At 41.0% G+C, this 14,175-nt stretch overlaps 1 protein-coding gene across 4 annotated transcripts in view; it reads right to left on the bottom strand.

The window, feature by feature from the left end:
- Positions 1–14,175, bottom strand: part of LOC122565146 (scaffold attachment factor B1-like) — an 85,288-nt gene that overhangs the window by 54,545 nt on the left and 16,568 nt on the right. For all 4 annotated transcript variants that reach the window (XM_043720820.1, XM_043720822.1, XM_043720823.1 and 1 more), the window contains exons 4-6: positions 12,876–12,903; positions 3,479–3,938; positions 2,935–2,981 (exon numbers count right to left, since the gene is read on the bottom strand). In XM_043720820.1, the coding sequence (XP_043576755.1) occupies positions 2,935–2,981; positions 3,479–3,938; positions 12,876–12,903 (535 nt within the window). The remainder of the gene's footprint in view (positions 1–2,934; positions 2,982–3,478; positions 3,939–12,875; positions 12,904–14,175) is intronic.

Consider the following 14,175-nt stretch of genomic DNA (forward strand, 5'->3'; position numbering starts at 1 on the left):
CATTTTCACTCATATGTCAAAATATTTGTACAGAAATTGTAATACTTTTTTTTCCTTTGTTCATTCACAGGATGAGGGCATTGCTGGCTAGGCCAGCATTTGTTGCCCACCCCAATCGCTCAGAGGACTGTTTAGAGTTAACCACATTTATGTGGGTTTGGAGTCACATGTAGGCCAGACAATCGATTTCATGGACTCTTAATTCCAGATTTTATTGAATTTAAATTCCACTATCTGCCATGGCGGGATTCAAACCCAGGTCCCTGGGTCTCTGAATTAACAGTCCAGAAATAATACCACTAGGCCACTGCCTCCTCTGTTGAGATTAGATTAGATTAGATTAGATTAGATTACTTACAGTGTGGAAACAGGCCCTTCGGCCCAACAAGTCCACACCGACCCACCGAAGTGTAACCCACTCGACCCATTCCCCTACATTTACCCCTTCATCTAACACTACGGGCAATTTAGCATGGCCAATTCACCTAACCTAAGATGTTTGCTCCTTCCAACTGCATCAACTTCTGAACCAAACAAATCTAAGATTGGCAATCTGGGGAAGAAATCTACGAGAATGTTAAACATCCATTCAAACAGATATAACCCTACATTGAATGATGTGCTTTAATTGCCCAGTCTAGGGCACCTGAACTACGTCCAGAGCTTCAAATCCATCAACATCACGAAGCTCCATGATGTGGGGAAAATGGAAGCATGGCCCAGACCTAAAATTCATCACCTATGAAATTATAGAATCATAGAATATTAATGTGCAAGAGGAGGCCATTCGACCCATCGTGGCTGGTCCAGCTCCCCATAGATCTACCCAGTTAGTCGCATTCTCCACTCCCATCTCTGCAGCCCTCTTTATTTATCCAGCTCTCCTTTGAAATCTATGGATTTCGGCTCCAGCACTCTACCAAAATTCTGATCAAAAACATTGCTGCAGTAATACAGATTGAAGTACCAGCATTAAGGATAAAGGCATAAAATTACAAAGATATTAACAGATTGAATAAATGGTCTAAAGTGGTAAGTGGATTCAAATTCAGAGAAAATGCAAGGTCACTACTTCAGTCCAGCATATAACAAAGTATTCTCCATTGTATGAGGGAGATGTTACCTTGTTCAATGCCAGATTAATAATCCACAGGCCCAGACTCATTTTTTTATAGACATTGATTCAAGTCTCAACATGGAAGCTGGCAGAATTTAAATTCAATTAATGTAGAATTGAAAGCTACTATCAATAATGGTGACCATGATCTACCAACTCTCAAAAACCCATGTGGAAGTGAAGTGATGTCACATTATTAATTAGGGAATCAGCTACTTCAGTAAGGAGGGAGGATACCTTGGAAGGGTCATCAAATGAGGTTTTGTGGGTAGAGCTTAGGAATAACAAGGGACAGGCTGTGGTGTGTTAAATGAGTGCCTCACAACTGTATTCACTCGGCAGGAGGAGGAAACAAGTACAGAATTTAAGATTCAAAAAGTGAGAAGGTATTGGAGGTTTGGTTGGATTTCAAAGTGGACAAATCCCTAGATCTGGCTTAGTTGTATCCCAAACTGCGGTGGGAGACAACGGAGGAAAGCACAGGGGCAGGACCCTGACCTGAATTTTTATACCATCCGTGGCCACAAGCGAGGTGCCAGAAAACTCAAGAATTGATTCCAACTTACAAGGGTGGTCGAGATAAACAAGGAAACTTTAGACCAGCGGGTTCAACATCAGTGGTGGGAAACTACTGGAGAAAAGAGAGATTTATAAAATCATGAGGGACATAGATAAGGTGAATAGCAAAGGTCTTTTCCCCAGGGTAGGGCAGTCCAAAACCAGAGGGCATAATTTTAAGGTGAGAGGAGAAAGATTCAATAAGGGAGCCGAGAAGCAACGTTTTCATAGACAAGGTGATATGAAAGTGGAATGAACTGCCAGAGGGAAGTGGCAGATGCAGGTAGAGTTACAACTTTTAGAAGACATTTGGACAGTTACATGAACAAAGAACAATACAGCACAACAACAGGTTCTTCAGCCCTCCAAGCTGGATACAAGTCAGTGTCACAGTTATACAAAGTTAGACCGTAGATGGAGTCAGAGGTCAGGAGGTCATTTAGAGAAGTGGCCTAAATATATCACTTCCAAGAAAGCATGTGACCTAAGTGCATAGCCAGATAATCAGACAAACTAGCTTGAAATGTTAATTCTTTCTCTGTCCACAAATGCAGCCAGACCTGGAAAGGTTCTCAAGCACTGTTTTTGTTTCAGATTTCAGCATCCGCAGTTCTTTGTTTCATTTATATACCTGTGGAATTCATTGATAATGCATTTTCACGGTTACAATTATGACATACAGAAAACAGATAACATTGGAATACCAGTAGTTCAGGTTGATTTCAGTCCAAAAAAATCAGGTTTCAACTTCATGCTAGCAGAAAACCAGTTTCACCAGAGCAAAAGTGCAAGTTGGTTTGAGAAGTCTCCAAGCTGTGAGAGTCTGTATGAAAGTTTTCAAGCTGTCAGAACTGAAAAGGGATTGAGGGCACCAGAATTGGAAAGAAACATGTTGCAGCAGTTCAAAGAGGAAAACTGGAAAGTTGGGTCAGCAAATAAAGTATTCAGCTAAGAGTTATATTTTTCTGGGATTAAATATTTGCAAAGAATATTGGTGAAAAACTAGTTGAATATTTCTTGTTGCAGTTTTGGATAAGATCTTTTCAAACTGACTTTTCTGAGTATTACATGCACATTCTTGGGTTTAAAATATCTTTGCAGTCTTGTGTGACTATTTTAGTGTTTAATCAGCATGGTAACCAATTGCAAGATTAAAACTCTTGATCAAGTCCAGTTTTATTCTGGAATCTGAGTTGTCTCATAATACCATCAGCTAGAATCATAAAGCCTTTAGATTGTATTTGTGGTTTATGACTTACCTTTCTCTTGATTTGTCACTTTCTTAGAATCGTTTGCATCCTCAGAGCTAAAGACACAAATGTGGATTTTGTTAGATATTCAAAACTAATAAATAGCTTCAAGAAAGTCATGTAGCATCAACATTTCCATTCAACCTATGAAGATAACATTCCAATACCTACCCAGTATTCTAGCTACAAACAGCTCTACTTCAGTGTGAATGAAACACTGACTAACATGCGATTTTCAGAAGTGAACATCAATGATACTTCAGACCCAGCTATAAACTATAAAGAATCACCTCAATTATATTTTGTTATCATCACTGACGAGCGTACACAGAGCAAAATCCCCATTTGAAAGCAATCTTTGCAGGTTGGAGGAGAGTGCAAAGAATAAACAAAAGCAGCCTCTATTGGTACAGGGAAAAGATATAATAGCTTTTAAATAAAAATAAATCAGGTTTAAAATTACCACCACTGTGCAGGACAGTTCATGAGGCAAGTTTACTGGAATCATCTTAGCATGAATGAAAATCTTGTCTAAAACTAAGAAACAACAAACCTCTTCTGATCACTGCCCTCTACAATCGAAGGTTCATTCTTAGCTGCTTTGTCAGAACCTTCATCTTCTGGTTGCACTGCACTGTCTTTGCATTCCGCAGGTCCAGGTTGTGGTTCTTTCACAAGATGCTCAGCCTCCGACTGTCCAGTCTCATGCTCCTGCTGGGAACTTTCCATCTTGCTCAAGCTTTCAGTTGCATCCATCTTCTCCGTGTCCAACATTTCCTTGGTAGGTTGTTTATAGTCATCCATCTTGGGTCCTTCCACATGCATTGTACTATCTACGTCCAACGTATTGTCCTCCACTTGACCCCTGGTTAGGGTTGCATTTTCCTCTTCTTTCTGATAGGCATCCATATCAATCATATATTGCATCAATAGCTGTGGATCTTCAGGGGGTTTCTCCTCTGTGGGAACTGAACTACAAGCTTCCCCCGAATTCTCAGCTACTTTCTCCTTTTCTATGGGATTAATGGAATAGAACAGCACAAGGTTTAATTACAACATATAAAGCAAGTATACATGTGGAGCTACTATGTTCCCCTACCCTCGAATCCATTCGGAGATTGGAAAACTGAGGGAATAGCAAAGATACTGATCAAGTAATTGTTATTCCTTTCTATTTATCCATCCATAATGCCACAAAGCAACATGACATTTGCTCCAGATGTCAACACGAGTGCTTCAAATGGCTCAGAAACATTCATTCAATCCCTCTAGGTTAAAATGGAATGCCTGGATTGAGATTCCAGAGATTCAACATTTTAACTCCTCATATATCCAACTATGCTGACATTTTCGTTATGAAACAAATGATTCTCCAATATATATCTAGTGTAACAGGCATGTCAGCATTTTACAATTGCAGTTTACCTGTTCCAACTCTTCAGTTCTTCAATAGAACATTTGTTAGTACCACATGCACACAAAATACAAAGATTTAATTTCAAACTACATCATTTCCTTACCATCTTATGCAACACCACCCTTCCAATAAGTTGGTAACAAATTAGTTCACTGTTTTGTAAGATTTCTCAAGATATTATTACCCATTTCAGTATGAATTCTGTAGCTTTGCATACTTACATATATCATCAAATCTGTAACTGAAAGCACAATTGGTCAAGTGTTGAAATTGCTCTGGTACTCAAGATTACAATCTAGATAAACCATGGCTGAAGCATGATCACCACAAATAGTTTCCTCCCCTAGCAGTTAGCCCACAGTCCAAGTTGAACCATTAGTATGAACTTCTCCTGTCCCTCAGAGTCAAGGTACCAATTTTGTTTTTCTCACTCCAGTCACCATAAAATTTCTTAACCAGGTATTTTCTGTTTACACTTCTGCTTCTAGTTTTGATCACATCCTGAGGAAAGCACAGAAAAGCAGTTCTGATGCTAGAAGTAGCCAAAACTTGCTACTTCTCTGTAGGGTAGCACTCTTTCGTCAGAGTCAAGAGATTCTGAATTCAAGTCTGACTCCAGAAACTGGAGCACATAATCCAGTCTAAAGCTCCTTTATCATCCTGAGAGTGTGCTGAATGGTTGGAGGTGACATTAAACAATGGCTCCATTTGCCATCTTAGAGGGAATTAAGTATCATGTCACGACTTGTTAAATAGTAAACAACATCAAACAAATTATCTGGAGTACAGGGCACCTGACAGTTTTGGTTAACATTTTCTTATCCCTCAGATTTAGAGCAGAGGGAACTTTGTTACAGTTAACCTTTCCATGACTTTGATGGAGTAGGAAGTCTAACAAAATAAGCTTAATAATTCGAGTCTAAGGCATTAATTGTACATTTCAGAGAAATCAGGTGAGGCCAACCGAATGGAATGGGTAACTTGCCGCATGTGCGGAGTACTGGATGCTATCAGTGTCCGAGATGACCACATATGCAAGAAGTGCTCCCAATTGCAGAAGCTGGAACTCCGGGTCTTGGAGCTTGAGCCATGGTTGGAGACACTGTATTACATTGTGAGGCTGAGAGTTACATGGATAGCATGTAACTGAGTGGTCACACCACAGTTCATGAGTCCAGAGGAAAGAAGGGAATGGGTGACCATCAGACAGTCCAGAAAGATCAGGTAGATAGTGCAGAAGTCACTAACTGGCATTCAATTTTGGAAGCTGATGAGGATGCTGGTACCTTGGAGGAGTACAGCCAGAACCAAGATTCAGCACCACAATACGAGTGTGAGACTGGGTGTGGTGGTGGTTTCGGGGGTGATCATAGAGAGAAGAAAAGAAGAGCAATTAGTGATCAGGCATTCTTTAATTGGGGAGCAGACACGTGTTTCAACAGCTGAAGACATCACTCCAGGACAGTGTGTTGCCTTTCTGGGGCCAGGGTAAGGGATGTCACTGAACAGCTGCATTGCATCCTGAAAGGGGAGGGTGATGCATAACAGGTCATGGTACATGCTGTACCAACATGGGCAAAGTGAGGAATGGGGTCATGCATCAAAAATGCAGAGAGTTAAGAAGGACCTCAATGGTGATAATCTCTGCATTACTCCTGGTGCTAGCAAGTAGAGGAATAGGGAAATAGGGCAGATGAATGCATGGCTCAAGGGTTGGTGCAAGTGGGAGAGTTTTAGGTTCCTGGATCACTGGGACAGTTTTTGGGGAGGGTGGTACATGTACAAAGGGCTGGTCTGCACCTAAATCATATTGGGACCAGCACCTTTGCAGCCAAGTTTACTCGTGTTGTTGGGAGGAGTTTACCAGTCTGGTAGGGGGAGGGGACACAGAATATTGATGAACAGAGACATCATGCTACTGTAAAGGAAGTCACAATGAGTTCAGCTATGTTGAGTGTTAAGAAAGTCAGGCAAGGCCAGACAGTCTTTCCTTTAACGCTGCGAGCGTAATCGGTAAGATTTGAGTTAATGGCATGGATTGACACTTAAAAGCATGATATTATTGCCATTAGAGAAACATGGTTGAGGGAAGGCCAGGACTGACAACTCAACATTCTGGGCTACAGCATCTTTAGAAGAGAAAGAGTGTGTAAAAAGGGACTGCTTCACTATTAATTAAGGAGTCAATTACCGCAAGGTGAGATGATATAGAATCCCTAGTGTGGAAGTAAGCCATTCAATTCATTGAGTACACACCAACCCTCTGAAGACCATGCCACCCAGACCCATGCCCCTACCCTATCCCTATAATCCTGTGTTTTCCATGGCTAATCCACCCATTCGGTATATCTTTGGATTGTGGGAGGATACCTCATGCAGACACAGGGAGAATGTATCAATTCCACACAGATGCCTGAGGATGGAATCAAATCTACGTCCCTGGCACTGTGAGGCAGCAGTGCTAACCACTAAGCCAGAAATGAGGCTTTGTGGGTCAAATTTAGCAATGATAAGGGGGCAGCTACTTGACTGGGAGTGCAATAGAGGCCCCCAAAGAATCAGTGTGATGTAGAGGAGCAAATATATAAGCAGATTAGGTGAACTGGCCATGCTAATTTGCCCATAGTGTTAGGTACATTAGTCAGGGGGAATGGGTCGTGGTGGGTTACTCTCCGGAGGGTTGGTGTGGACTTGCTGGGCCAAAGGGTCCGTTTCCACACTGTGGGGGATCTGATCAGTTCACAGAGATATGTATGAGTAATGAACAGGTAATTATACCAGGAGATTTCAACTTTCCCAACATAAATTGGGACAGTCACAGTCATAGAGTCCTACAGCACAGAGACAGGCCCTTTGGCTCAAACTGGGCCATGCCAACCAAAATGTCCACCTATCCCAACCCCATTTCTCTGCACTTGGCCCATATCCACGTATTTGTTCAAATGCTTTTTAAATGTTGTTAATGTACCCGCTTCCACTGGCAGCTCATTCCATAAACGTACCACTTAGTGTGAAAAAGGTGCTCCTTAGGCTCCCTTTTATTCTTTCCCCTCTAACTTTAATCTGATGCCCTCTGATCTTCAATTCCCAATCCTGGGAAAAAAACTAAGTGCATTCACCCTATTCACGCCTCTCATGATCTTATACACTAAGGTGCCCCCTCAGTTTCTATGCTCTAAACAAAAAAGTCCTGGCTTGTCCAACCTCTCTGTATAACTCAGACCTTTGCGTCCCGACAACATACTTGTAAGTTTCTTCTGCACTCTCTCCAGTTTAATGACATCCTTCCTATAGCAAAACTGACCAAAACTGAACACAACACTCCAAGTGCAACATCACCAATACCCTATATACACTTCTCAACTTCTGTACTCAGTGCCATGACGCCAACAGCCTTTTGAATTGCCCTGTCTACCTGTGACTCCACTTTCAGAGAGGCGTGCATCTGAACTCCAAGGTCCCACTGTTCCGCTACACTCCTTAAAGCCCTATCATTGACCATGAAACTCTTACCTTGATTTGACTTTCCAACATGCCAGACCTCAGTGTTAAGGGTTTAGAGGGGGTGGATTTCTTGAAACATGTCCAGGGCAACTTTTTGTATCAATATGCAGAAGACCCAATAAGGGATGGTACAGAGCAGGATCTGGCTCGGGGGAATCAAGATGGACAAGTGTTCAATGTGGCAGTGGGGGAACATTTTAGCATTGGCAATCACAACACAAAACAGTGTTTGAACAAGGAAAAGGATGGCTTGCAAAAGACAGTTTTGGACTGGGGGAAAGGCAGATATCATTAAAATAAAGCAGGATCTGGCTACAGTGGATTGGGAAAAGCTCCTTGCAGGTAAGTCTACAACGGAGCAATGCAGGACATCCATAAAAGAGTTGGGGAGAGGTCCAACGTGGAGGAGCAAGAAGTTCAAGAACCATGGATGCCTAGGACAATTCAGGACTAGATGAGGAAGAGGAGTAGGTCTTTTAGCAAGTCCAAAGGCAACAACTCAGCGGTGGCCATAGAGGAATACAAGTAGTGCAGGAGGGAACTTAAGAAAGCAATTGGAAGACCAGAACGGAGGCATGAAAAAGAACTTTCGAACAGGATTAGGGAGACTCCTAAGCTATTTTATAAATACATTAAAGGGAAGTGGTTAACCAGGGAAAGAGTAGAGCCCATTAGGAACCCAAGGGGGCAACCCATGTGTGAAGCTGCAGGATTGTGAAAGTGTGTTAAATGAATACTTCTCTTTAGTCTTCACCCTGGAAAAGGAAAACATAAGTAATAAATTCAGGAAAAGGGACTGTGAGGAACTTACACAATTTAACATTGGAAATGAGGAGGTCTTGGAGGCTCTGTAGGGCTAAAAATCAGACAAATCCCTTGGCTTACATGAATTGCATCCTCTGCTGTGGTGGGAGATGAAACAAGGCAGAAAATTACAAGGGCTTTGACAAAATTTTTAATTCCTCTCTGGCCACAGGACAAGTGCCAGAGGACTGGAGAACAGCTAATGTAGTTTTACTTTTTAAGAGGGGTGGTGATGAACCAGGAAATTACAGACTGGTGAGTCTCATGTCAGTGATAGGGGAACTACTGGAAAAAAATTCCGAAAGAGCAAATTAATAACGACTTGGAAAGGCATGGATTTATTAAGGATAGACAGCATGCTTTGTCAGAGGGAGATCCTGCCTAACAATTTGCCAGAATTCTTTGAAAATGTGACCAAGTGTGTGGAGAGGGAAGTTTAGTTCATGTGGTTTACATGGATTTTAGCAAAGCTTTTGACAAGGTCCCAAATGGGAGACTGATTGAGAAGGTTAAAGTTCATGGAAATGAGCAAAACAAGATGGATAAGAAACTGGCTTAGCAATAGGACACAAGAGGAAGCCGCAGAAGGCTGTTTGAGTGCTGGAAGCTGGTGTCCAGTGGTGTATCACAAGGATCAGTACCAGGTCCTTTATTGTTTTATATACACATAAATGTTAGAGGGATGAAAACATGGGAGGAATATTAAGCAAATTTGCAGACAACACCAAGATTGGTAGAGTGGCTACTTGCGAAGATGATGGCTGTTGGAAGATATAGATGGGTTGGTCAGATGGGAAGATGGTAATTAACCCTGAAAAGTCCGAAGAAGAAACAAGATGAGGGAATACGTAATGAATGACAGGACACTGGGTACCATAGAGGAACAGAGGGATCTTTGGATGTTTGTTCACAGGTCCATAAAGTCAGTACAGTGCATGACTAGGTTCGTTAAGAAGGTAAATGGGATAGTTAAGAAGCGAAATGCTTTCATCAGTACCAATGAGTACAAAGAGCAAGGAGATAATTTTGGAGTTGTACGGAGCATTAGTCATGCCAAGCTGGAGTACTTTGTGCAGTTCTGTCACCTCACTACAGAAAAGACGTGACAGCACTCTAGGGAGTGCTGGGAAGAAGGAATTGAGGTGTAAGGTAAGAATAGATAAGCTTGGATTGTTTTTTTTCTCAGCAGAGATGACTGGGTGGGTTGAGGACAACCATGATTGAGTTAGATAAAAATTATGACAGGAATGGAGACAGAGCAGCTGTCCTCCTTGCTCGAGGGGTCAATCACAAGTGGGCATGGAGCAGGAGGTTCAGGGATTTGGAAAATAACTTTTTCACTCAGCAGGTGGTAGAAATTTGGAATTGGACGATACTATGGCTTTTAGAGGTGTATTTTGGTTTTTTTTGTGAAGAAAGGTTGAGACAGAGGGGACGAGCAGTATGCTCCAAAGCCAATAAACAGCTTGTGAGGCCTTAGTTTTTTTTAAAAAAGTTGGAACAACAGAAGTAGCCTGAATGGGTGGGGTCAAGTTATCACAGAACCAGGATTTTGTTTTTACTTTTAGCCTTCAGCAGCTGTTGCTTTGGTCTTGAAGCTGGGTGTGGAAGGCCCTATTCCTCTCTGTTGCATCTAAAAGCTGGGGTTCTCTTCCTGTTGCGAGAATTGCATGTGAGAAAATTTTACTGCATTTGCCTTTGCCAAGGATGTACTTACAGGTTGTTACTACATTGAAACAGTGAATTAGCAGTTAATGTACATATTGTTTTGTTAAGCATTTCAGCAGAGTTACAGTTAAGCCAATTCTAGTCTTTCATCTTCATTTTATCTGTATTTTAACTATACTGTATGAATAAAGTGTGCTGTGTTTCAAACCTGGTACTTTGACCAATCGAATTATATCCAGAACAGGTTTTCCACTTACCTTTAAATTAGTAGTATTTAGGGTCTAGACTATCTTCTTAATATATTTTGAGGGGGTCCATAACAGGAATGTACCACCTGGGAAGGTAGTGGAGACTGAAACCTTACCACCTTTAAAAAATGTTTGGATGTGCACTTGAGATATCATCACATTCAGCAATAAGGGACAAGTGCAAAAAATTGGGATGAGCATACCTTTAGTGGGAATTATCAGTGCAGACTTGACAGGCCGAAGCACCTTTTCTGCACTTTATGAATCTATCTAACCCATGGCCATTTGTGCGATACTGGCTGCAATGGTTTCTACATGGCAATAGCCATTCCCTTCACCAGTAGCTTACTGGCTCTGAAATGCTTTGGGACATTGAGGTTTTGAAAAGTGCGACATAAATACAAGATTTCTTTCAGCTCAATACAACTGACAGTGGATAAGATTAGCCTCCACTCATCTTTGAGCGAACACAACACCAGCTGCAATGAATACTTTAAATAGAAGACTTTGAGAAATAAAATGTTAGGTATTGATTAAAACAACCTTCTTGACCCATAGAAAAACACAGTAACAGCACCAGTTCATTGTTTCAGGCTCAAAGCATCAATAGCACAAACTTAAGACAAAGCTTGTGGGCTGTGACCCTCAGTGGGGTTGCCAGATGAAATTTTAGGGTCATAAACTCCTTGGTAGCAATGACTCAATGCTGACGAACACATACCTATACTAAATTTTGCAGTTATTTTTTAAACTAGTACGCATGGTGCAACAGGTTGATTATGGAAGTCTGAATCCTGCCTTGATAAATCCAATGAAGGGTGGGTGCGCTTGATAGGTGCCCACCACGCTTCCCAACACACCCACTCCTACTTCCTATTCGTCTCTGATCCTCTCCTGTCAGGCAACTGACACAGGTCTCTCCTTGACCAACCAGCCCTCCCTCTCCCAAATCCTGGTCGTTGCTATTAACAACTTAGATCTTCTGCCCATCTCTTGACTGTCACAGGTTCTTGGCCACCCATCGAGTTCTCAAGTCTGGAGTGACAGCACTAAAATGGGGTCACAATGGGAACACGTTTGGAAAGCAATGTCTTAAGATGTTGTTACTGGCTCCCCTTAAATGCCTCATCCTTTCCCAGCCACTTCTACAAACAAGATCTTTTATTTCTTCCTCGACCACTCTGATTAGCTGATTGAAGTACAGCACGACGAAGTTAATTCAAGACTGAGTATACTCCTGTACACAGAAGGTTGAGTGTCATACTGTTTTTTTGAAATCACCTATTCAGATACATTATGAAATACCTCTGGGACAGATGGGACTTGAAGCTGGGCCTCTTGTCTCAGAGATAGGAATGCCAATTATCATATCCTCTACAAACCTGAATCAATAACAACACAATTGCAACATTTCAGTCAAGGAAGCCACATGACAATTCAGATTTGTTGAGAATAAATCAGCTCATTAAACCCAAGTTTGGCAGAACTACAAGACATGCACCACAAATGAACCAAACATTTTCTTTTCTTTTTAGGCAAGATTAAAGAATGGCAAATCTGTTTTGACAATCATTTCAAAGGTAAACACTCTCATCCTCCACATAAGACAGGTAGGTAGCTAGCATATTTTCCTGCTGTTGAGCTACATACACAAATTGATTGATTAAAAAAAAGTTCAGGCTCATTCTCCAGGAGTCAATATTTGCTAATAGAGGAGGAATTTTCCAACCCAGACATAAAAAGAAAATATGCACAGGTGTAAATTGTTTTGCATATTTTACTTATTCCTTCTAAAAATCTCATTTGTACTGACTAGACGAATGCTAAAGGAGTCAAGGGACATAACAGATAATGCACAATGGTGTACAAGTTATAAGGTTAAATGGCCCTGTTGAATGGCACAGCAGGCTCAAGGGACAAAATGGTCGAATCCTGCAATTTGTTTTATTTTTTCAAGGTGCAGTTCATGAACAACTCAAAATACTACTTTTGAATTGATCGAACCAAACACAAACTTTTCAAACATAGACTGTCTGTTGTTGAAAGCTGAAAAACATGTCTGTTAAAATCACCTGAAACTTGAAAAAGGTCAGTTCTGCAGTAAAAGTTGAGCAGCATAATTATACAAAACGACAGATCACCTCAGTTTTCCATTCTTCCTGTAGCTGTGCTATTCTTCAAATCACCAATGCTACAAAGGCTATTAAACTTGACACTGACTGTGTTGAGAGAATAACAGGAGTAAGGGGTTGGGGATAGGAGATATTATGTAGTTACTAAGAAAAGTTACAAGATGATCATCTCAGTACCTGATTGTTCTAGTATAGCTTTAGGTTCCTAGAAGAAAAAGAAAAATTAAATATATTAGAAATTGCAGTACTTTATACTGGACCCATTTATTCAACAACACCAAGATCAATTTCCCAGTTTAAGATCAGGTATGCTGGGTTCAATCCTGCAAGGTAACATGAACAGAGCTGCCAGGCACATTGACAAATCTATGAACAAATATGGACTGATATATTTCAACTCGTAAGAAATAAGATGTGGCCTTATATTTTCTCGCTTTTTTATGTATAAAAGACAAGTTTATTAGCTTCAAAGACTTGACACAAAACAACTGGATCTGTCTTGAGTGCAAGACCTTTTCAGCATTTCCAAGCTAAGTAGCTATATTCAGCTTCCAAAATCCACTTCTGAATGGAAGTACAAGCCATTAGGCTTTGTTCAGCAATACAATATCAGACATCCAAACAAACGACGAGAATAAGTGCAAAGGAGATGAATTCAAACTGACTCTTACGAAGACCATTGTAGGGCCTGTGCTTCCCTATATAGGATTGGGTCTAAGTACAAGGTGGAGTTGAGACTACAAACAGATCAGCAATGATTTTATTGAATAGTAGAGATGGTGTACAGCCACATGACCTACTCCAGCTCTAAATTAATATGCTCATATAGAGTCAGAAATAGCATTTCATGAAGAAACTTCGAGGAGATCTGGCAGCATCTGTGAAAACAGCATAATTGTGCAGTCCAGTGACTCTTCAGAAATGGACTCGAAATGTTAACCATTTTGCTTTCACAGATGTTACCAGATCTTGAGTTTAAGACCATAAGAAAGAGCCTTTCAATAGGATCACGGCTGATCAGAAATTACTCATGTCTACTTTTCTGCACTTTCACCGTAACGCTCAATTCCCTGACTGATCAAGAATCTATCTCAGCCTTACATATACACAAAGACTCTGCCCAAAGTTCTCTGTGGCAAGGCGTTTCAAAGACTTAACCTGCAGACAAGAAATTCCTCATCTCAGTCTTAAGTTGGCGACCCTTTATTCTGAGACTCTCCCATGAGGGGTAACGTCCTCTCAGCTATTACCATGTCAAGCCCCTTAAGAATGCAAAATGTTTGAATGAGATCATGTCTCATTCTTCTGAATTCAGGTGAGTAAAATCCTTATCTGTTTAACCTTTGCTCATAAGTCAACCCTTCCATACCAGGGACCATACTAACAAACCCTCTCTGAACTGCCTCCAATGAAACAATATATTTCCTTAAAAAAGGGGACCAATACATTACTCCAGGTATGGTCTCACCAGCATCAT

The sequence above is a fragment of the Chiloscyllium plagiosum genome, chromosome 31 (assembly GCF_004010195.1).
Source record: "Chiloscyllium plagiosum isolate BGI_BamShark_2017 chromosome 31, ASM401019v2, whole genome shotgun sequence".
Lineage (NCBI taxonomy): Eukaryota > Metazoa > Chordata > Chondrichthyes > Orectolobiformes > Hemiscylliidae > Chiloscyllium > Chiloscyllium plagiosum.